We start from the raw sequence: 22,733 nt of genomic DNA, 5'->3' as shown, positions 1-22,733 counted from the left end.
TCTCCTTAGTTTGATGTTGAATCAGAGTAGGACACTGCATGGTGTGCATCTTCTGCTTTGGCTGTTGATGCCTGCTGTGCTCTCCAACATCTCGGAGCGCCTGTGTGCATGCGAGCCTTAAACCCCAGTGCAAAGCAGACGTCTTTTTGCTGAAAGGCACCTGTTTGCCCTGAGTGCGTCTGCACTGTGAAGCTTGTGTTTTTACAGCCTTCCCACCTCAGCTTCACTCGTAACAAATTGCATGACTGTGGGAACATGCTTTGTGAAACAGTTTGCTTTTGATGGTTTGGCTGTTCCTTATACATGGCAGTAGCCAGAGTGCTTCCTGAGTGCAGCTATCCTTGTGTAACACAGCATTTAATTACGCAGTGTTCTGACTGCAAAAAGGCTGACAAATCCTGGTTTTGCTCTCCTTTTAGGGTGGTGTAAATACCAGCATAAGGCACGGCGGCATTTATGTGAAAGCGATTATTCCTAAGGGAGCAGCCGAAGCAGACGGCAGAATAGAAAAAGGTAATATTTCACTTGGTTCAGTCAGACTCTTAATGTGCAAAATGACAGATAACTGTCTGTGGTGGACTTGAGGGATACGCTGTGGCCTAGAAGCTAGGAAATATTGTGGATAAAAGTACAATTAGAGGAGGCACTGAGAAGCAGAGCAGTTTCCCCAAGCTACTGCATTTGCACTTGCAATTTTATATACTGTCTCAAATGATTTGACAGGTACTTCTGCAGGTGAAGATAAAATGTTAAGACAATTGCAGAACCAACAGAAAAGTGCAGGGATGGTGGAAAGGAAAAATACGGAATATGCTGCATGATTTTATTTCCCTAATGCAGCCTGTGGTAATGCAGAACACTTCTCTGTGCCAGCCATGGAGAGGGCTTTGTTTTATTTGTGGCCTTTTGCTTGTCGTGCAGGGTAACTTGACACAGAAAATCAATGTAATTGCTATGATTTTTTGTGTTTCTAAGCCAGGCTTCATGCTTTAGTAAAGAGAGAATTGCCCTTATAGACTAAAATATTTTTTTAATAAAGATTTTGAGGTTTGTGGCAGGTAGCATTCTCACAGTTAATGCTGGCTTTGACACGCTGTTATCCCAGATTTGTTGAGTTGCAGAGTTCTCTTTGCTCAGAGAACAGAGGGGAGAGAGGATTTACTTCAGTAACTGCCTTTGTTAGCTGAGACTTGAAGGTTTCTGTATGTCATGTATGTTTTACAGATGTTCTGATTAATTTTTCTCAGAGGATTCATCATTTATTTGTAGGTGACCGTGTGCTTTCTGTCAATGGGATTAGTTTGGAAGGCGCTACCCATAAACAAGCTGTGGAAACACTGCGAAACACTGGGCAGGTAAGTGGTGGTGGTTCATTCCTTCTGTCTGTAGTGAACTGGCTGTTCATGAGGGAATAAAAATAGAGGAAATTACAGACAAGAATCCTCCGCAGTGTGCTGGTTGTTTCAGGTGTGATTTCTCAGACTCTGTTGCTTCCTGGGTCCCAAATCTGTCCATCCAAGCCAAGTTGTGGTGCTGTGTGTGGGTGAGAGACCTGCAAGCCATTGGTTTCTGCTTGACCCTAAGTTTCGTAGGAAGGAAGCTGGGTTATGTGGGTTGGAAAACAGCTCTGGCATGCTACAGTAAGGTCCTGAATCTGATCCGCTGGGAACACAAGGGCCTCCATGTGTGCAGCTGTTTGCATGTTGTGTGGGTAGTTTTAGTTGAGTGTTTACCTTTTTGGAAGGCACTAGAGTCTGTCAGCAGTGTCTCCTTGTAGTGCTGTTCGTGGCTGCTGCTTCATCTATGGAAGTACGTGCACACCTGAAAATAGCCACTGACTGCACACATCCAGAGCTACGAAGGATTACTGTCTGTGCGCACGTTATAAAATGCTTTTAACTCTTCCCTCTACCCATGTGAAAATCACCATCTTTGATGCTTCTTAACCCCTTCAGAGCCTTATTGGATGAAAACCTTTTCTGCTTCTGCCTTGACAAAATATTTGCAAACCCATTAGTTTATTATGGAACTTGTCGCTCACAGCCTTTAAAATAAGGAGCAAACTGAGGACATGGGAGGGAGGGAGGAAGGGAGGGAGGTGTCCATAAAGCTTGCTGCTGTAAAATTTAAGATACTGACAAATTAGAAAGAAACAAACTGTGTCATCTCTGTGACTGTTGCAACTTAACTAGAGATTGTTTCATCCCTTTAGGTGGTGCATCTGCTGTTGGAAAAAGGGCAACTTTCAGCAGCAAAGGTTCATGCTCCGGTAACACCACAGTGCACGCCTCCAAATCAGGTGGGGCAATGTGAGCCTCAGGGGAAACCAGCGATAAAAGCTACAAATGCCAAAGACTACAGCTTTGTCACTGCAGGTCGGGTCTTGTAGGAAAACTGTCTGAAGTCTCAAAGCATCCTTTAGCTTTATGTAATTGTTTTCTCTTATCTTCTGTGAAATAGAAAGGCAGACAGGAGACAAAGCTGGTAGGAATCTCTACCAAGCACCAGTTTCTTACTTTTTGTTCTGTTGCATTTGTTGTGAAGGTTTCCTTTCTCATCTTGTTAACGTAATTCAGTGACTATTAACTGTTTCCTCTCTCACTGCTCCTGGTTGTTTCCCAATTTTGTCAGCCTTGCAGCCCAGGTTGGTAGCAAGATTGGGGTAAAAGGGACGCTGCTAGCTCTGGTACCAAGCAGAGGTTGAGATATTCAGGTACGAGAGCTTCTGTAGGTCCTGCTGTTCCTGTCTAGATGAGAATAGACATCAAGAGCTGGGTGAGGCCAGAAGAGGGACTGGAAAGGTGAGAATTTTCTGGCTGACTAGAGGCTGGCACTCCTCAGCTCCTGCTGGGGATGTGTGGAAAGGGAGGGAAGCCTACTCAGATGGCAAAGCCACTTCAGATGGCTTTTCGTCTTCCTGTGTGAGGTTTATCTTGTCTGTCAGGATCTACCCTTACTTCTCTTAAAAATGTCTGATCAGTGGCCAGAAGGGTTACACCACTCGGCTGTAACAGCCTCCTGAATGGACTGCTTTGGAGATGCCCTGGCTTTCAGCAACTTGGAAGGTGAAGGAGAACCGTGTGAGGGGGAGAGTGTGCAATGTCACATCTTGAGTCAGAGTGCATGCTGCTTTTTTTTTTTTTTTGTAATGACCAGCACGGTGTAGGAAATCATGTGTAACTCTTTGTCTTGCAGAGAACACATTTGAGGTGAAGCTGTTGAAGAATAGCTCAGGCCTTGGGTTCAGCTTCTGCCGTGAGGATAATCTTACCCCAGAGCAGCTGGGCTCAACCATTGTGAGGGTGAAAAAGCTCTTTCCTGGGCAGCCTGCTGCAGAAAGTGGGCAGATAGAAATTGGGGACGTCATTCTCAAAGTGAACGGGGCATCGCTGAAGGGTTTATCCCAGCAGGTTTGTGCTTTCTATTGTCTGTCTTAGTGGTGTGGTAGCCTTGAAAGTCTTGGTGTCTGTGTCTAATACTGAATCCAACTCTGGCCATAGGAAGTCATCTCTGCTCTGAGGGGAACATCTCCAGAAGTTTCTCTTCTCCTTTGTCGGCCACCAGCTGGTATACTACCAGACATCGATCCTTCTTTGTTGGTAATGTCTATGGCATAGAATATTTTTCTTTTAATTACTTTTTTTTTTAATTACTTTCTTTTAATTACTGTTTGAAGGTTTGTTTATTTGGCCTAATGGATTAGTTAAATAAATGCAAAATGGGGGTGGAAAGATGGGCGAACGGCACTCACAGAAATTTTATTCCTCTGGTAAATTCCTCTATCCAGGTACCAAGAGTTTCACAGATACTAAAAGAATACGAGCCTTCCATAACGTGTTTGTGGTTTGTTTATTATTAGGTAGTCTAAAACATTTGAGATTGGCTTAGACCTTTTGGGAGAGGAGGTTGATTTGTAGAAAATAGGTTTGAAAAATATGTTCTATTTGTCTGCTTCTGGCACCTGTAAAACTGGGGAAAAGATGGTTATATTTACTTGCTGGACTTGAGAGATGTTCCAAAGAACATGTTACAAAGCACACCAGTAAGTATATCAAAAGAACAGAAGAACATTCTGTTCAACAGAAGGATACTTAGAAAAAGTGAAAAAACAAATATTTCAGTAAAAGAGAATATATAGAGGAGTTTGTCTGAAATGTAGGCTTTCCATAATACAGGGAAAAAAGTATAAACGGAGTGGCAAAAATTCTATTTAAGTTACTTAATTTCATGTTCACACTGTTAAATCTATTCAACTCTGATGGCAGAAACCTAAATGTACAAATAAAAATGTAAGATTAGAGTAAGGAAATGAGATGAACAAGTGGCATAATAATACAAACAACTAATCCTATAATCCATTTCTAGTAAGGAATACCTTTAATAAAGGAGCACATATACTAAATTAAAGGGGGGGAGGGGGCAGTAAATGATCAAGTGAAATTTTTGTATATAACACTAGCCCAGATAGGCATGGTCATGAACACAAGAATTTGGAAACTGTCTTTTATCCTCACTGAAGTTGTTAACTTTGGTAAACAGTCTCCATTTGGTGTAAATTCTGATGGCTTTTGTAGACTATTGTTTAGCTTTTTGTTTAAAACTCTTTCTGATTCCCTGCTGTGTGAAATCAGTTTGACTCAAGTTGCACCTTAACCATCAGCAGTATATTATGCTCCTCATAGCTTAGAAGCACCTGTCAGCAGGCTCTCAGAAGCACAAGCATAGAGTGTATTTGTTTTCTGTAGGTGATGTTGCAGTTGTTTAGCAATATACGTTTCCAAGTTCTGCGTAATTCATCTGGGCAAAGCTGCGTTGAACTTGGTAAAATTGCACCATACTATGCTCACTGAACTGAGGCTACATCTAAATGGAAGGGGTCACTGACTGTTTCTGGTAATTTAATGCAGTCTTTGCAACTTCCTTCTCTCTGCAAAATTGGAGTTTGATGCATTAAATCTCCTTGCTTTCTGTAGACCCCCATCCATTCACCCCACCAAGTATTTCCAGATGTCAGCAGAGAAGTTTCTGGTCCATCGACTGGAGAACAGGCTGACAGCTCAGATGAAAATGAAACCATTGATCCAAGCAAGAAAAGACTAAAATCTCCATCAAGGAGAGATAGCTACAGTGACAGCAGCAGAAGTGGTGATGAGGAGGTGATGGACTCAGCAGCACAGGTGGGCTCTGGCTGGAGTTCTGCCCTCTACCAACCATCAGGTGAAGCTGTGCCACAGGCACACAGCCAGTATGAGGCACGCAGCGGGCAGGAAGAGGCTGTTCGCACCATCTTGTGTTCTGTTCATGAAACTTCTAGCAAGTCGGAGCTAGAGGACGACAGGTACGTTGCTCGTGATGACCCTTGTAGTGCTGCAGAAAGTGTTTACAAAAATAGGTTTTTGGACCTACTCGTGGAAATACATGAAATACTTTAGCAGTTTGTATATTCATTTATTGGTGATAGGTACATTGTGTAAACTGATCCTTGATTTGCTTGTTTATCTTTAGCACTGCGCCATTGGATTTGCCACTGATCCCAACCTGCAGAACTGTTCCTGATGTTACCACATCCATTTTAATGAACAACTGTTTTGCTACTCCTGCATCTGAGCTGACTCCACACCTGGGAGGAATGGCATCGTTACTCAGCCAGTTGGAAAAAAATGCTGAAGAATATGAGCCAGTAATGTCCTTTTTCTGTCTTTCAGTAATATACTTGTTGCTGTGGCCAACTGGAAGTTTTTATAGCTGTGGTATCAGGAGTGACAGTATAGAAGTTCTGAATGTTAATTTACAAAGGGGATAGTTGTAAGTTATACTTGCATTAAACTGGAGGTGTGTCTTATAAATGGCACACGTACATCTGCCATTTGTAACCACTGAGCTGTGACTGTTCATACAAGTGTTGGCAGATGCTTTCTGCCTGGGCTTTTCAAGTTGTTTTTTTTATGCTTCCCTCTGAGTGCGGAAGCCTCCCTGTATGCGTATATGTGTGTGTATTTCATGTGTCATCTCAGCCTTAGAACGCTTGGCATTAAGCATTTATTGAGCTCTAGGCAGTGTTCTTAGATTAATTTTATATGGCAGTTATCTTGCTTTGTGGTTGTTTGGAGAGAATGGGATAAATCAGGGCAGAAGGGAATTGTGTAGACCCTGTTCTTCACTGCTTTAGTATCTATGAATCCCCCAAATTTTCTGCTCTGTCACAAAATGCAGCTTATTTTTAAGATTTTTCTGAGATAGCTTACTGCAACCTGAGAAACATTTGTATTGTGTATCAGAAGGGACTTGTGCTTCCATAGCTTCCCATAATCGATTCACAGATAGAAAAGAAAATGAAAAGTAAGGCTTGATATTTTTTAATCATGAGAGTCTTCCAAGTTACACAGCTGTTCTAGCCTAAACTCCATTTGGAGAAGTTTTTCCTCAAATCTTCATGGTGCTGTGTGAGTTTCTGTGCAAGTGAAGTAGATAGGCATCTTTCAAACAAAATTCATGCAAATTAAAAAAGACAAGACATATGCCTGTGTTCTTTTCTAAGAAAAGCTAGTGTTGTATCCCATCATAAGAAAATATATTCACCTTATTTAGTTGAATAGCTGCTGTTGCATTGTCTTTCTTGGAAAATACAGAGTCTTTTTATTGCTTGGCAGCTAGTTGAGGGTAAATTAAGGTGTCAGTTTTGACAGATTTCTTGACAACTCTGTTTAGATAATGGGCCTTTGGCACAAGGTTAGCTTCATGAAAAAGAGGTCCAAATTAGAGGTAATTACTTGATGCAGCTAAGCTGAGCCTGCTAAGACAACCATCTCAGTACTTATGCTTGTGTTCCATTTAAACCAATAGGTAAATCCGTTTTATATTTCTGACACTCAAATTCAGTGAAGTGTTTGCTTCTGTTTGTATGTGTTGTGAAGTGCTACTTTCTTTCCCTAGGAAGTAGAGCTCCAAGTCACCATGACCAAGTCTGAAAAGGGTAGTCTGGGCTTCACAGTGACCAAAGGTAACGATAACGTTGGCTGCTACATTCACGACATTGTTCAGGATCCTGCCAAAAGCGATGGGAGACTACGACCTGGAGACCGACTAATAAAAGTGAGAGAATTACCATTTCCAGATAGAGTGATTGCATGAAAAGGGCACCTTTGACCCTAAAATAAATGTGAACCCCATTGTGTGCTAAAGTAAATGTGCTTAAGGAACAGAGGAGTGCACATTTTGTGAGGCATAATTAGATAGCAGTTAGACAAACAGAAATAAAAGTAGGAAATAAGTATGAGTAACCACAAGTGTTGTCAATAAAGCATCCATAGTTTTGTCCTTTAATGTCAAGAATCAACAACAGGAATAGTAGTGATTGTTTACTCTAACACTGTCTGTTTCATTTGGAACCTAACTGGGAGATGCTTCTTTTTTTTTTTCTTCGCAGGTTAATGACATTGATGTCACTAACATGAGTCATACAGATGCAGTAAATTTTCTCCGTGCTGCCCCCAGAACCGTCAGATTAGTGCTAGGACGTGTTTTGGAGTTACCCAAGATGCCAGTATTGCCTCATTTACTGCCTGATATTACACTAACATGTCATAAGGAGGAGCTAGGTAACAGAATTATACTGCTTTTTTTCTCTAGTGTGATTTTTTTTCTTCAGTTACAAAGCAAGAACTTGATTTATTTTTTTTCTTTACCTACACAGGTCTGGTGTTATCAGGAGGTCATGACAGCCTTTACCAAGTTGTGTATATTAGTGACATTCTCCCCAGATCAGTTGCTGCCAGGGAAGAGAGTCTCCATGTGCTAGATATTATCCATTACATTAATGGAGTAAGCACACAGGGAATGTCTCTGAAAGAAGCCAAAAGGTCATTGGAAACATCCCTTCCTAAAGTGGTGCTCAAAGCGACCAGGTATGTTTTATGTATGTTCTCAATTTTTGTGCTTCAGTGCAGAAGGGTACTTGGTACTTGTGTTTTGTGTTTCTAGGGAACACAAGGCAGTGTCCAGCTATGAAGCGTAAGTGTTCAAAGTAGTAACTTAAATAGTTCTGTCATCTCATGGATGCTCTAGCACCGCCTTGAATGTCAAATCTTTCTGGATTCCTGAAATCTGGAATCTTTTCGTAGGAATCCAGAATGAAACTCCAGCTCTTGATTCCTTCCCGGAGTAGGAACTAACCAAACTACCAGTGCTTTTATCTCTATTATGGAATATTTTAATGTTCCAGAGCTCTTTTAATAGGCAGAACAACTCGCAGTTTTATTGGTCATCAGATATCGATGTATGTATGTGCAATAATCGTGCTTTTATTGATTTATATATGTTAATACACATTTCTGTAAACGTTTCTTTTCATAGAGATGGTCATCCAGTGCTTCCAAAATCCAAAAGCCCAAACAGCTCAAATTCATGGTCAAAAAAATCTAATGGTAAGATCTGCTTAGTTACTTATTGCAGGTGAAATGCATGTGTCCGTGAAAATGAAGGAACTTGTATGCATCTTAAGATGCTATCCGAGTGCAGTTGCTGCACTGCAACTCTGTGTACTGAGAGCATCTCCAGCAGGTGTGTGCTGGCTCTTTGCTTTAAAAGCTCCACTAAAAGAGATTCAGCAATAGTCTCTCTCTGTTTCTGTTTCTACTTTAATTCAGAAATTTTCTCTAAAAACAAGCTAAGGAGTAAGTTCAACTGATCTTTTTTTATGATATACATGTAAAAATATTATTATTCTACTTGTGTTCTGTCTCTTCTGACCAGGCTTAAAAATATCATTTTGTTACATTTGCAAGAGCTTCAGGTCACCCGTTAATCTTCTTTTTCCAGACCAAAAAATCCCAAACTGATCCTATCATTCCCCTCCAGTTTGTTTACATTGGGCTGTTTTCCTCCTCAAGCATGGTGTCTCCAGTCGCACACATGACATTGATTGAGACTCACAGGCAGGCCAAGCAGACAGAAATAATTGGTTTTAATTTTCTGTATACAGCATTCCTGTTAAAGCTTCCTGAGTGAGATGAGATGAACTTCGTTTGGCTAAATAGTACCCTGTTCACTCACTTAAATTCAGGATGTTTTACCACCTACATTTGCTTCCCTGCTGAACCGATGTTTATGCCGTCACTGTCTTAAGCATTTGTTTCTTCCATTGAAATGTGGTTCTTGGCATTTGTTGTGATTCATCAAGGTCTCGTTTTTCACACTTGCCCTTAATGTGTCAAGATAGTTTTGAATATTGATCTCACCTTGTAAAATTATTGAACTGTTCCATTTCATTGTTGCTCATGTACTCGATAGCTATGCTAAACATTCTGTTTCAAAAGACTTAATCAAGATATTGATGAGGAAGGTGCCTTTTAACTGAATCTTCAAAGATAACACCTTAAACTCCCTTCTTTTAGATGGCTTGTCATGCATAGGTTCACAACAAGCAATTATTACCTTTTGGTAATTTCATCTAACTGCTTCTCAGCATGTAAAAGCGTGTGTAAGGAAATCCAGAACCCCACTAGAAGCTACATACACAGCATCAAGTGGTTCCTCTGTCTTATTTATTATACCAGTAATATGATGTCTGACATAAGCAATGGTCTTATGTGTCATGGTATCACTCTTTTCTTGATCAAGAAGGGAAGGTACCTTACAACAAAGACCAATATGTCAGATGATGTTTATTGAAAAATAAATAAGCAACAAATTAACAGATGTTTGCAGGGTTGTAATCTATACATCTGAAGGGAAAGGAAATCATATCCTGTTTCCCTAAGATGCCAGTGTTGCCTGTACACATTAAGTTGTTACTCTATTTATTAACATTTGTCTTTGTTTCAAGTTGGTTATTTTTATGAGCAGTGAAGCTTCCCCTTCCATTGAACTTTATTTTATTATGGCTTTTTGAAGTTTTAGTTTGTCGGATGTAAGCTTGGCACTGTCCATTAATCAGGGTGGCAGAAATGTTACTCATTTCACAATATAATATAAAACATCTTGTTTATTTTATAATAATAACTGAGGACTAATTTAATTATGGTAAAAAATAATGTTCTTAAGTTGTTGATTTTCTTCCCCATTTTGTTTAGGCTGTTCTCATGGTGATCCATGTGATAAAACAGAAAAGACAAACGATACTTATGGGCCTAAGGTAAACATTTCCTCTATGGTGCACATTTTCATTAACTAGAGAAAAGAACGTAGTTTACACAAGTTAGAGTTTTGTTTAAAACAAAACTTTTTTTTAAAGAAGTTAGTTTGTTGTAATGCACTGCTTAATTATGCAAATCCCCTCTTGCCATTTGTTATGAAAAAGCAGTGATGATAATAAATATACTAGTTTTGGGAATTCATCTTCTCTTGTGATCTTATGAGAGGATGCAAGGCTATTATCTATTCTCTTCCCAATTCCTGCAGATACTTGCATGTTACATCACCAGATATTTTTTTTCGCCTTTGTTTTCTTCTGAGAAAAAGGTGTAATGTGGCACCAAAAGAATTGAAGCCTGCACATTTTATTGAGAATATATAATGTTAAATGTTATTGTGTGTTTTCTTGTAGTAGTTAATTCTTCATCTGTGTGTTTTTTTCTTAATTATTTTATTTCTTTTCCTTTGATAATGTCATTTGAAACTTAAAACACACTTTAAAGCTGCCAAATGGGCAAATAGAATTCTGCCCGCCCATCACCCAGCTGTATCAGATGAAATAGGATATGACTAGTTTCTTTTTTTTTTTTCTTTGCTAAGTGGAGCTGTGTAGTTTTTACTTATTAAACTGCTTAAACAGATGACATACTCTTAAAGAGTTAATTTGTAGTGTTCTTCACTTTATTAGGTCAATGGCAATGGCATCCTAGGAACATCACATGCAAACACAGAAAATAATACCCACCACACAAAAGGACTGATGAATCTCACAGGGTCTGGAGATGCCTCTTCCCTTGGCTTTGCCACTCAGATAGCAGATTTTTCTAAACACAGTGACAAATCAGGTAAGAAGAGATAAGGACCATTTTTTTGCGGGCAAAATAGAATCAAGGTAATAGAGTTTGAATAGACTGAAGTTAGTCAAACCTAGGTTGGCAGTCAACATTAAAAGATACCATCTTCAAGCCCCATGGTGTGCTCTTGAGGAATTAGTTCATGTTGGAAGTAGGTATATAAAAATTGGATTTTGTGTCAGAGGGAAATGAGGGAAAGCCATGATAGCAGCTAGGAATAGTGCCTTGGTGTCTGCCCCTCTCTTTCTCCTCCTCATCTGCCCCCAATCCATTTTGGGAAAAACTGACCTTTTATACTATCTGTTTTTCAGAAACAGAGGTTCCAGATGATGAATATTATGATGAAGATGATCACAATGAAGTTGTCCAATACCTGTTGGATGTTGTAGATGAGGAAGCCCAGAACCTCTTAAATCGTAATAACGCTACATCAGAGGCCCAGAACCTTCTACACATCAAGAAGGCCACATCAGAAGATCATCTGCCAGGTACTGTGAGCCACTCTTAAAACAGATGACTAGAAACAACAAGCCTTGTGAAATAGGTGCTGAGTAAGCTGCAGCAAGTGTGACAGGTGACATTGAATTGTTTTCTGAAGTGAAAGTTTCCGAAGTAGACTACAAATATTTGCTGTTTCCAGTGAACTTCGGATGCAGTTTAGTATGTATTTAGTATTATTATTAATTAGTGTAATATTAGTATTATATATTTAGTATCTAGTATTAATCTGGGAGAAAGAATCCTGTTCTCAAATTGTTTCATGAGTGGAACTACTGTTTAGGTACCTAGTTATTTAGCTGCAATCGTATTTTTGGCATTCCAGTGTTGCCTTGATCTCAGATTGCAGAATTTGGAAATGTGTTGAGATCTCTCAAAACCAAACGGTTTGTTCCAGCATGCTTTATCTCTTAGGAAAACTGTGCAGCTTTTCAGTAGCTGCTTCTGTTTATGCAGCTTTTTCTTTTTTTTTTTGTCTCCTTAGGTGCAGTTGTTACTAACTGAAACTTAGTATACAGTATGATTTGTTGTTCTTTGTGGTGTCACACTGTGGATGCTCCCCACTGCTCAAGCAAGATGCTTGCTAACTTGTGTAGAGTTTCCTTTCAGAATTGAAAATAAACCTTCCAAAATTGTAACTACTTCATCTTCTTTGCTGCTCTTTAAGTTCATTGGGTTACTGTCACCTGTCATTATATTACAAATCAGGCAATACTAAGATTCTGGCTGTGTCAGGACCTTACCTGAGGAATATCATTTGAGTTCCACTACTTGCGATTTCTTTTAGCTGTGATCCACTCTTTGCAAGTGAACATATATTGTTTGTTTAAGACAGGGCAGTAGAGAACTGTTATAGCAGCCAGTTTTTATCCATAACATTTGATTAGGATGTAGTAATACAAGGAGAGAGTAGAAGCCTTGTTTATAACCGCTGCAGGTCTAAATGTAATTGAATTGCAGAAACACTGTTGACATGGGAATCTGATGATTTCCTAGCACTAGCCTGCCCATCTGTTACACTGTGGCAGAATACACTCTGTTAGCTGTGCGAACAACCTCACTTTTAATCACAACTCTTCTAGTTAAGGAGGAAGCCATAGGTCTGATTCTCCAGCACGCTGGTAGTAAAGGGACTTGAAAGTTGTTCCTTTATTATTCTGGCACCTGTGAATCCTGTTAGAGATGTTTGGCACTACACAGGAATACATGTCTGAGAAGGTAGTTTCAGGATAACTTTCACTTTGTTCATGCTGTATCTTCTGCATTCTGATTCTCCTGCTACAGTAGAAATGAATGGGAAGTTGACAGAAGATAAGTCTGAAGATACTGACTGTGATGGGTCGTCTTTACCTGAAGATTTTTCAGAGGTGAGATGGCAATAAGCTGGCAGACATGTCTGCAGATTTTGTTGTGTCAGTCTCTTTTAATTTATTATTTTACTTATTTGTATAGGCCTTGTGGAAATAACCTTAACGTGCATTTTAAATGAAATTATCTTTGTCAATAGTAGCTTTAAATGGTGTATAAAAAGTTATTTATTTTTGAAATAGCGTATGATTACTCTTTAATAAAGTAATTATGCAAGAGAACAAAGCATGGAATTAACATAAACTTATTCTCATGTAGAACCAGTTTTTGTCTTGTTCCATGTGGTTTTTTAAGTGATAAAATACCTCATTAGTGTTACTTCAGTCATTTCATCTCAAAAGTTGCCTTGATTCCTGCTCAAATAAGGGAAGTAGTCACAATGAATATTGTGTAGATTTATCTTTGCAACATACAAATTTGAGGCCTCTTTTCTCCTTACTTTTTGCTAGAATTCTTTCATTAACTTGAATACCTTCTACGTGTGATTTACCCTGCATTATTACATGTCCTGTTCAACATCAGTCACTAGATGCCCTAGTATGGTTTCACACTTCAAATTATCAGAACTCCTTTGTATCTGCCATATCCTAGCTGTTGTGGATTTCTCTGTCCAGTTGGGGAGAGCTGAGAGACAGAATGGCAGTGTGTCTCTCTGTTGCATTCCCTAGGAGATCTGAAAGTAAAATTGACTATGACAATGGAAACTTCCAGGATGGCCTAATAAGCATAAATCCTTTTGGAGAGTTGTTCTTTCTCCAAAGGAGAATTTAAATGCCCTCTTCTTTGCTGAGTCATCTTTGTCTTTTGAGGAAGACGTGTATAGGAGTACCTAGAATTTAGAGGTAAAGCCTTGTTCTGTTCTTTATGGCAGCGGTGGCTTTTCAGGATGCCTAAGTGTTCACTGTCAGACTTGCCTCATAAGAGGTTTTTAAGATTACAAACAAAAAAGTCAACTGGAAAAAATGTGGATGGCTCTACTGCTGCCATGAGTCAGGAATAATTTTAAGATAGCTGTTGGCCTTGTTACAGTGCAGCCTTCTTCCAAGTGCTCAGTGTTCTTCTCTGTTATTTTGCATTAGTGAGCTAAAATAGTAAAGTCGTACGTTATTTGATGCTCTGAACTTAGTCCGCTTCAGAAAAACTCTCTATACCTGCTCACATCCTTGATAATTTAGAGTGGGTGAGCTTTATGACTATGATCTTGATGTGTTTTTCTCTTCCACTAGCCAACACACTTAAATGGTTGTGAAGACCATTGTGAAGAAAAAGCTGTGCCAGAAAGGTAAGATTTCTAGTGTTGCTTGAAAGTAAACCCATGAGATATGAAGTTCTGAAGAGAGCTGTTATAATGCAAATATAGCATACATGTGTGTGCAAGGGGAAGAGGGATATGGATAATTCTGTATGTAATGTCTTGTTGAATTGCTGTTTGCCTATTCTTGTTACTGAAAAGGTTATAATTCACCTGAACATTAGTCACCCTTCTGTGGTTTACCGTGCCCTGGCTGTATTTATTCCTTTGATATATGGTTTTAACATGTAATTAGGACATGCGTGCAGTCTGTTTCCACTTGGGTGCTTGGGGCTTCCTCTTCTTATATGGAAAACTAAGGATGCGCCTGGCCACGTTACCAGCTTTTGCTTTGAGACACCTTGAATCTTGGAAATTCACACAGTGGTTTCTCTGTGCTAATATTTGTCCTTAGTCTAAGTAGTGCTTCAGTCAAGATGTATGTGCTTCTGTTGTAATAAAGCCTCTGGAAAGTTTGAGTTGAATCTTGGCTTAAACAGTGCTGTTATGTTGTATAGATACTTGATATTTTTATTGCCATTCTCAACTAAGGTAGAATACTTGCAGTTTAAAATAGGTACCCTAGTACATTCGTGTTGAATTATGTGAATGGTCCAAATATTCTATTGGATGTTATTTGACTGCTTTGCCTTTGAAATGTAATTGCAGTGATGATTATTACTAGAGTAATATTGTCCAAGTTCTTTCCCCACTGTCATCTTTTTTTTTTTTTAAATCCCCGGTGGTGATTGAAAAAAAGTGGGTGGGTGTGGGTGGATTTTGTTCTTTTTGTTTTTTGAGATCACTTGTATGGATCTGGTCCAGAAGAACTTGTAGCTACAAATTACCTCCTAATATTATCTCATTAGATTACAAGTGTGTTATCTCTGGGTGTTGTTCCATATGTTCCTTGTCTTCTGTAGGTCACCTCCACAACCTCCCTTGAGTCAAGCAGATGAAGATGAAATCACGTGGGGAAGCGATGAATTGCCAATTGAATCAATCAACCAGGAACGTGTAAATAAAGGCAAGAACTTCAGCAAATAATCAACTGAAAACTGAGGATCACATTAAGGAGACAATATGTCAGAAATGAATAGTAAAATGTCTAGGATGTGTTTTGAGGGTGTAACGATAGGTATAATGGGAAATATAACAGCTCCACTACCCACTGGAAAGGATCTTTACAGCTGTAGTATCTGTGTGAGAGCTGATCGGAACAAGTATTGTCAAGATTTGGCCTCTAGTTGTAGTACAGTTGAAACCAGTTCTCTCCCATAGTATCTGTCTGACAAAAACTGTAGCAACATTTGATGGTTTGTGTGGTTTAACCGTGATCAAATCAACACCTTGTGTGCTTGTAGTAGTACCCACGTGTTCAAATTGTGCAATATTTTCCCTCTATATTGAGTCTCAGTTTTCCACTGTTGCTCAATTTGGCAGGGTGAAGTACTGCTAAGTTTGATGCGTTTGGCAGAAGCTAGTCTTTTCCTTTTGAGATAGGATTAGAAATGTCAGCTCCTGAAATTCATACACAGTAGCATTGTGTCTGTAGTTTCTGTATTCATTAAAAGAAGTAAAGAATAATCCATGTAAACTTTTTGCCTAAGCTAGTAGATGAAAAGACACTTAATTGCAATAGCAAAGACTTCTGGTTTATGACTTTTTTTTGTTGTTGTTTCGGAGGAGCACTGAAGGTCTTACAGGAAGCAGGCTTTATTGGAGAAAACAATGTTTTTAATGCATCTTACAATTAACATTTAAAAGCCCTCTTGACTATAAGTGCTACAGATGAATTCACAGGATGTGATATTTATTTAACTGGAGACTTCTGAACTCATCCATGTTTATATTTATGAATTTTGTAGATTGTTTTAAAGAACCTACATTTAAAGTATATATGGAGTATATTTTAGTTTACTTATTGTAAGTTCAGGAAAACATTCTATTTGGTACCTGGATTAATGAAAGCCAATTTTGCTTTTGGCTGTTTGTTAGTTTGCTTTTGCCTGTCAAATTGAGAAACTATCTACAGAGGTAGCAAATAGCATTGAAAAGACCATTTCACTCAAAGATGCTTTGTTGGTCATGCCTTTTTTGCAAAAGATAATAATGTATGAGTCACCCCTGCATAGCAGGAAAACCATATATAACAGTAACAAAGAAATCTAGCACCGCACTGCATTTTATGTTGCCTTAATTTTAGCTATTTATACAGGCATTTAAATCAGCCTTATTTTTGTGCTAGATTTCCCTTTGGTGACAAATGAAGAGATCTCTTCGCTCCCTACTGTGAATGTACTCCCTGGAGGCAAGTACTCAGGAGCCAAATTGAAGTCTGTCATCAGGATGTTGCGTGGATTGCTGGAACAGGGAGTCCCTTCTAAAGAGATTGAAGTGAGTAACTATTTGTCCTTTTAGGTCCTGTTTTCTAAAACTCTGCTTTTTAACAGGATGAAACAGTTAGAAATAGAATGGTTGATTCATCACTGCCTTAAAGACCACAGCACTTTGATTTGCAGCTCTTTAAAAGGATGAAAAGACTTCCTTCACCAAACATCTCTCCCTTCCCCCCGCCAGCTGCTGAGAGATGAGATGAGGTAGAGCTGGCAGTTCAATTCAAAAATGTGTTTACATCATTCTTATTTTTAGCAAATTTCTGGTAAATTCTTATTTCATTTCTCTATCCTGAATGAATATACAGGCAAGGATAAGGTAAATAAATGCTGCAAAATCTAGCTGCAGAAATGAGAAAACAGTCCTTTCCATGTCTCAACATTGTTAAACTCTCCTTTAGGAGAAGGAGATGAAGTATTTACTAGATCACACTTTTTTTTTCATTGGTTTGTTTCACGTTGGTGTATTTTTTTTTTAGGTATCTGACATTAGCTTCCTTTCTGTGACCCAATTTTTGTGCATATCCACAGTAGGATTATTTTATTTGTTTTGTGTCTTTGAGAGACTGCTTTACCACTTGTCATCATTCATTGCATTGTAATGTATGAGTTATTTCTCCCTTACAGAATCTTCAAGAGTTAAAACCGTTGGACCAGTGTTTGATTGGACAAGCAAAGGAGAACAGGAAGAAGAACAGATACAAAAACATACTTCCTTGTAAGTCCTAACTAATCTGACACTGTGTTGATATTTTGTCTCCGTCTGTATGGTCACATGAACTGGATCACAAATTGAGATGGTTTGATTCCCGGTCCCAGTTCTACTGCTGAGTAGGGAAAAGTTAATATGTCATTTTCTACAAGTTTAAATTGAATATTTATAAAGCAGTTTAGTATTGGTAAGGAACGAATTCATGTGGTAGGTAGGGGTGGATGTCCATGGGTTTGACAGCTATTTGAGAAGATTCCACTTATTAAATGAGATATAAAAAGTTCTCTGGCTCCATAAATATAAGTTTACCCATGTACATTTGGGAATAACAAACGTATACGCAATTGCCAGTAAGTTTCCTACAATACAAGTTGGTTTGTTAGCTGGGAGATGAGTTGAGGAGTAATGAGAACTGACAGAGGCTACCTCTGAGTACTCCAACTCAGTTTCAAAGGTGATGCAGTTTTAGTCACGTAGCCTGCCTGTCTGTTAGTTAAGTTTCTCCCCCAGCTATCTTCTTTTTTTTCAAGAAGTACTGACTTGTATCTTAAAGCAAGTATTATATTGTTTTCTGTTGTTTTGGGATTTATTTTTAATAAAATTTGGAAGCATCTTTGGAGATAAGCAGCATGTGAGTGTGCAAGGCTCAGCATCTCTATGGTGTGAAGGTCTGATGATGTGCATGCATGGCATTGAAGTATTTCTGTTGTGTTGGGATTGCAGATGATACCACTAGAGTACCTCTTGGGACTGAAGGTGGATACATCAATGCCAGCTTCATTCGCATGCCAGTGGGGAATGAAGAGTTCATTTACATTGCATGTCAAGGACCTCTCCCTACTACTGTAGCAGATTTCTGGCAAATGGTCTGGGAACAAAAATGTACTGTGATTGCCATGATGACTCAGGAGGTTGAAGGAGAAAAGATAAAATGCCAGCGTTACTGGCCAGATGTACTCAATAAAACCACCATGATAACGGACAGACTACGGCTTGCTCTTGTAAGATTCCAGCAGCTGAAGGGCTTTATCATTAGAGTGCTGGAGCTAGAAGAGATTCAGGTAAGTGCATCTCATTTGGCATGCTGAGAACTTCTTCCTGGGTGCTGATGTTTCAGTTCTCATACTTGTGGCTTCCCTGCTTTCAATTGCAATGTCCATGTGGAGGTGTAACACGGAGCTTCTCTCTGGCCAATGAATGTTACTGAGCAACTCTTCTGCCTTGCAAGTTGTGCTACTTGGTGACTTTTTACAGGAGAAGGCCTGATGAGCCAGGGGGTGATTTTATGATGCTAATGTGGCTCCTTATGTGCCATTGGTCATGTAAACAGAAAGATGTATCAGGATGTAAAAGTCATTATTCAATCTGTCTGATTCATTCCTGTGTATGATTAATTCAGCCTGCACATTGAACCTTATACAGTTTAACTCTCAGTTAGGAGTTTAGCTCATGGCTTCTCTTGTTTCACTGGATTAGAGACCGCTTTCATGGGGCAAATCCGTCTCTTCAGAAACTGCTTCTTTTGAGAACTTACCCATCTTTTTCTTCATTCTATGTGTAACGTTTTGTTGTTCCTGTTGTTCTTAAACCTCAGACAGGTGAAGTACGGCACATTTCACATCTGAACTTCATTGCCTGGCCTGACCATGACACCCCTTCTCAACCAGATGACCTCCTAACTTTTATCTCCTACATGCGGCATGTCTACAAATCAGGACCCATCGTAACTCACTGCAGTGCGGGCATTGGCCGGTCGGGGACCCTGATATGTATAGATGTAGTTCTGGGATTAATCAGCAGAGACCTCGATGTAAGTACATGGCGGGATGGGTAAGCAGTGCTTTTGACTTGCAGGAGCTGCTCAATGGGAGTCAATCAGTTGTTCTGAGAAAATGCCATGCTTTTGAGGTCAGCATGTAGGCCACATCTTAGTGTAACATAAACGAGGATGTAAAACAGCAGCAGCTGTGCAAATGTTTCTTTAATGATGATGGGGATGCAGAAGGGTGCAGGGAGAGATCTAACATTTGGTTCTTGGATTAGATCAGGGAATTTCTTTAAGTGTCCTGATTGTTGAAAGCTCAGTAATGCTATATGAGGTGCCACTTAACATATTTGGTTGTGCTGCAAGGAGATCTACTGAGCAGATTTTCAGAGTGTGGCTTGGGAATACAAGTATATTACCACAAGAGCTCAGGCAAGTGAAGGAAAAGAGTTTAAATGCCTGCCTTACTGGCTGGATGTACTGACAGATCTGAGAAACCCTTGTAGTAAATGACGGTAGAGATGACAGATGTGATGCTTGATGAGCCAGAAATTGATGCGCAGTTGCGGAGCTGCTAAAGGCAAGCAGAATATGTGTTTAGGCAACTGAATCCCAATTTTAGTGACAGTATAACTTCTGTGTTTAAAACAAGTAACAAAAAAACATCAAAAACACAGTGCAAACACCTCATTCTGAGACAGCACCATGCTCTCTAGGGTGATCCACAGGAGGGTGCTAGCCTCCTTAGTGTTTGTATCCTTCACTGGACCAGTGTAGCAAATGTTTTTGTGAATTCTGTAGCAGTGAGCTATAATGTCATCAGCAGGGTTTCCAAGCACCCACTAAATGTCTAGAACTCGGATAGACCTGTAGAAATTAAAAGCATTGTGTTAGGTTGGGATGAGGGGCTCTGTTTTCTGTATACTTGGTTCCTAGTATGAGTAAGCCAGAGAGCCAATAGAGGCGCACAGCGAAAGAAAAAAGAGAAAGGTGTATGGGGTAGGAGGGCCACATCCTTAGTGCTCCAAGACAGCTCATGCTGGTAATCTGCCAAACGTATGCAGGATATACTGAATTGTAAATCGTTTCACTACAAAATGTTTCATGTAGCTAGTTGGATTCCTCTGTGTGATGCTCATTTTCTTACATACAGTATGTCTTCTTTCAACATTTCACTTGCTGTTTGTTTTTGTAGTTTGACATCTCAGACCTGGTGCGCACGATGCGTCTGCAGAGGCATGGGATGGTTCAGACAGAGGTGAGTCTGGCTTCTCCAGATTCAGCCTTCCAGCTACAGGAAAGATGCTGGAATTCTAACTCTGATGTGCCAGGAAGCTTTTCGTAAGGCATGCAGTGGTTGTCTTCATGTCCTTTAATGGGATGTTTGTGTTGGGAGAATTAAATCGGATGCTTTGTGCTCTTTCAATTTGTGGTTAAAAAATAATAGTAAGAGCTGGAGTTAGGGTTTTCTTCTTCTAAAACATGTGTCAGAGTAGAAATCAGATGAGCTTTTTTGTCAAAAAGAGTTGCATTGCATGCTGAAGAGAAAGGCTAACTATATAGCTGCTGTGAATTGCTGAAACTACTGGAGACGTCTTGAAACCACCTTTTAGGGGGAGGTGTTCAGCTAGAAATAAATTGAGTGTCTTAGGAGTAATCTGGATCTGGAGCTGTTTAACCTTACTTCGGATTTGCACCACTTTTTGAACATGAAGGACTTGTCTAACTGCAGTTAAAAAATAAACCAGAAAGAATCATTGCCTCAACCTCTTCCACAAAACAAAGATTAGCTCTCAAACCTGTATTGACCTATAAAACCTAAGATTTTAAGATGATAAGATGCCCTGTAATATGAGTTCTCTATTAGTTAATCTCAGATAGTAATCTGAGTTCTCTGTTAGTTGGAATGATCAAAGATCTTTAAAGGTCACTTGCTGTCTTCATTTCTGCTCCTGTGAAGTGTTTAGTCTATTCTGTTTCAAATCAAAAATGAAGCAAAAGGAGGGATAAAGCCCTGTGTAAAACTGTACTTTTAGTGGCAGGCAAGTACCTATCCTTGTTCAAAGTTGAGATTGTATATTTCTCAATTGTCTGGTTTTTTTTGGCTTATTTTACTATAGAAATAGTATTGAAATCAAGTGCTGTGGCAAGTGAGAGTGAATTGGTTAGGTGGTGCAAGCGTTTTTCATATGTACTCTGATTTCCTTTCCCTTGCAGGATCAGTACATTTTCTGCTATCAAGTTGTCCTATATGTCCTCAACCATCTCCAACAGGAAGAACAGAGAGGGAAATAAAATACTGAATGGAAGTGCTTTTAAAACAAGGAAGCAAGGAGATCTAAAAACTCTCACCTGTTTTATTTGTTCTGCTAATATTATTCCAGTCATTTTCTTCAGTTGCTGTCAAATGTTTTTTTCTAAATAGTCTCTTCATCACTCCAGATAAGGTATATAGTATATGGAAAAGGGATAGCTCTTGCAATACCACTAGTGTCTTACGCCCATGGACACATCTGTGAGATACTTGTATAACAGTAAATAATATTTAATAAAAGCTGCATTTTTTGCAGTGTCCTTAATATGTGATTAAGTACTGAAATAAAAATATTTTAATTAAAAAATGAAGAAAAAAAGTAATCTTATAATACCTCCTGCAGTTCTGCAACTGCTCTGGGGTATTTGTTTCTTAGGGGGTGGGATAAAGCAGTATTTTTGATCTGGTCAACTTTATTACGAAGACATTTTACTAGTCTCTTTTAAAAGCTTGTTTATGGCACAGCCTTTTTTGTCCTTTTAGTACAGTTAGAACTATTTTATAGAGGGTATCTTGAAATCAGTATTTAAGCTTTTAAGAGATGCCTTTTAGCATAAGGATGGTAGTGAATGTTTACTGTAAGTATTACAGTTAATAATGTTTACTTGATAGAGTTTCATGTATATATTTATATACTTTTACAAAAAAAAAAGCTGAATTATCAGATGCCTAACCTTATAACTTATTAGGCATCTCTACTCTGTAAATAAAAATACACTTAAAATACACTGATCGGTGGATCTGGGTATTTTTGTGTCCTTTTCCTGATTTCCCTGGCCTAACAGGGCATCCTTCCTCAACACTGTGGTTGCTACACTTCTTACATAATTGGCAACAAAAGGGCCCTCCTGGTGCCTGTTCTTCAGTATCCATTTGAGAAAAGCTGCAAAACTGTGGGTTCCCTTCTAGAGAGCTTCCACACCGTGGTGAAAGGAAGAGGTATTTTCCCTTCCCTCCCTGTTTTTTGGCATACATGGGCATTGAGACCTGCATCACATTTTTATGGTGGGTTGGTACTTGGATGCTGTGGCAGTGAGCTGACAACAACGGAACCTGCTCTGCTTAGACCAGCCACGTTTGATGGGGAAGGCAGGATACTGAGTTCTGAGTAACTCAGTGTTTTACTGATACTATAAACAGCCAACTGTTCTGAAAGCAAATCTTAGCTGTGGGCATTTTTTTGATGATGGAAAAACTGCTAGAAGCGTTCTGCATTGCAAGGGTAAAAATAAGTTCAGAGACCTGTGACTCTCCAAGCTTTCACTCTTCAAAATAGTAGCTGTATTGATCTCCTTGTCCTTAGCTCAGCCCTTGAGCTTTATTTTCACTGTATTTTCTCCATGTCTGTCTGAGGAGGGGGAGCGAGAGAGCAGCGTGGTGGTGCTGAGCTACCTACTGGTGTGA

General features: G+C 39.3%; 1 protein-coding gene across 7 annotated transcripts in view; it reads left to right on the top strand.

Moving 5' to 3' along the window:
* Window positions 1-22,057, top strand: part of PTPN13 (protein tyrosine phosphatase non-receptor type 13) — a 109,066-nt gene extending 87,009 nt beyond the window's left edge. For 6 of the 7 annotated variants that reach the window (XM_068680525.1, XM_068680522.1, XM_068680524.1 and 3 more), the window contains 23 exons: window positions 420-513; window positions 1,270-1,355; window positions 2,213-2,375; window positions 3,196-3,410; window positions 3,501-3,599; window positions 4,974-5,338; window positions 5,506-5,680; window positions 6,934-7,092; window positions 7,427-7,598; window positions 7,694-7,904; window positions 8,353-8,423; window positions 10,071-10,132; window positions 10,820-10,976; window positions 11,297-11,473; window positions 12,768-12,850; window positions 14,078-14,133; window positions 15,066-15,169; window positions 16,391-16,539; window positions 17,166-17,256; window positions 17,974-18,311; window positions 18,845-19,060; window positions 20,211-20,273; window positions 21,233-22,057. In XM_068680525.1, the coding sequence (XP_068536626.1) occupies window positions 420-513; window positions 1,270-1,355; window positions 2,213-2,375; window positions 3,196-3,410; window positions 3,501-3,599; window positions 4,974-5,338; window positions 5,506-5,680; window positions 6,934-7,092; window positions 7,427-7,598; window positions 7,694-7,904; window positions 8,353-8,423; window positions 10,071-10,132; window positions 10,820-10,976; window positions 11,297-11,473; window positions 12,768-12,850; window positions 14,078-14,133; window positions 15,066-15,169; window positions 16,391-16,539; window positions 17,166-17,256; window positions 17,974-18,311; window positions 18,845-19,060; window positions 20,211-20,273; window positions 21,233-21,310 (3,384 nt within the window). In that variant the 3' untranslated portion in view covers window positions 21,311-22,057. The remainder of the gene's footprint in view (window positions 1-419; window positions 514-1,269; window positions 1,356-2,212; window positions 2,376-3,195; window positions 3,411-3,500; window positions 3,600-4,973; window positions 5,339-5,505; window positions 5,681-6,933; window positions 7,093-7,426; window positions 7,599-7,693; window positions 7,905-8,352; window positions 8,424-10,070; window positions 10,133-10,819; window positions 10,977-11,296; window positions 11,474-12,767; window positions 12,851-14,077; window positions 14,134-15,065; window positions 15,170-16,390; window positions 16,540-17,165; window positions 17,257-17,973; window positions 18,312-18,844; window positions 19,061-20,210; window positions 20,274-21,232) is intronic. The other variant, XM_068680523.1, reaches the window with a different exon arrangement.
* Window positions 22,058-22,733: the final 676 nt, after the last annotated feature.

The sequence above is a fragment of the Anas acuta genome, chromosome 4, assembly GCF_963932015.1.
Source record: "Anas acuta chromosome 4, bAnaAcu1.1, whole genome shotgun sequence".
Classification (NCBI taxonomy): Eukaryota; Metazoa; Chordata; class Aves; order Anseriformes; family Anatidae; genus Anas; species Anas acuta.
The sequence above is the reverse complement of the archived record's forward strand: the minus strand, read 5'-3'. Positions and strand labels throughout refer to the sequence as shown.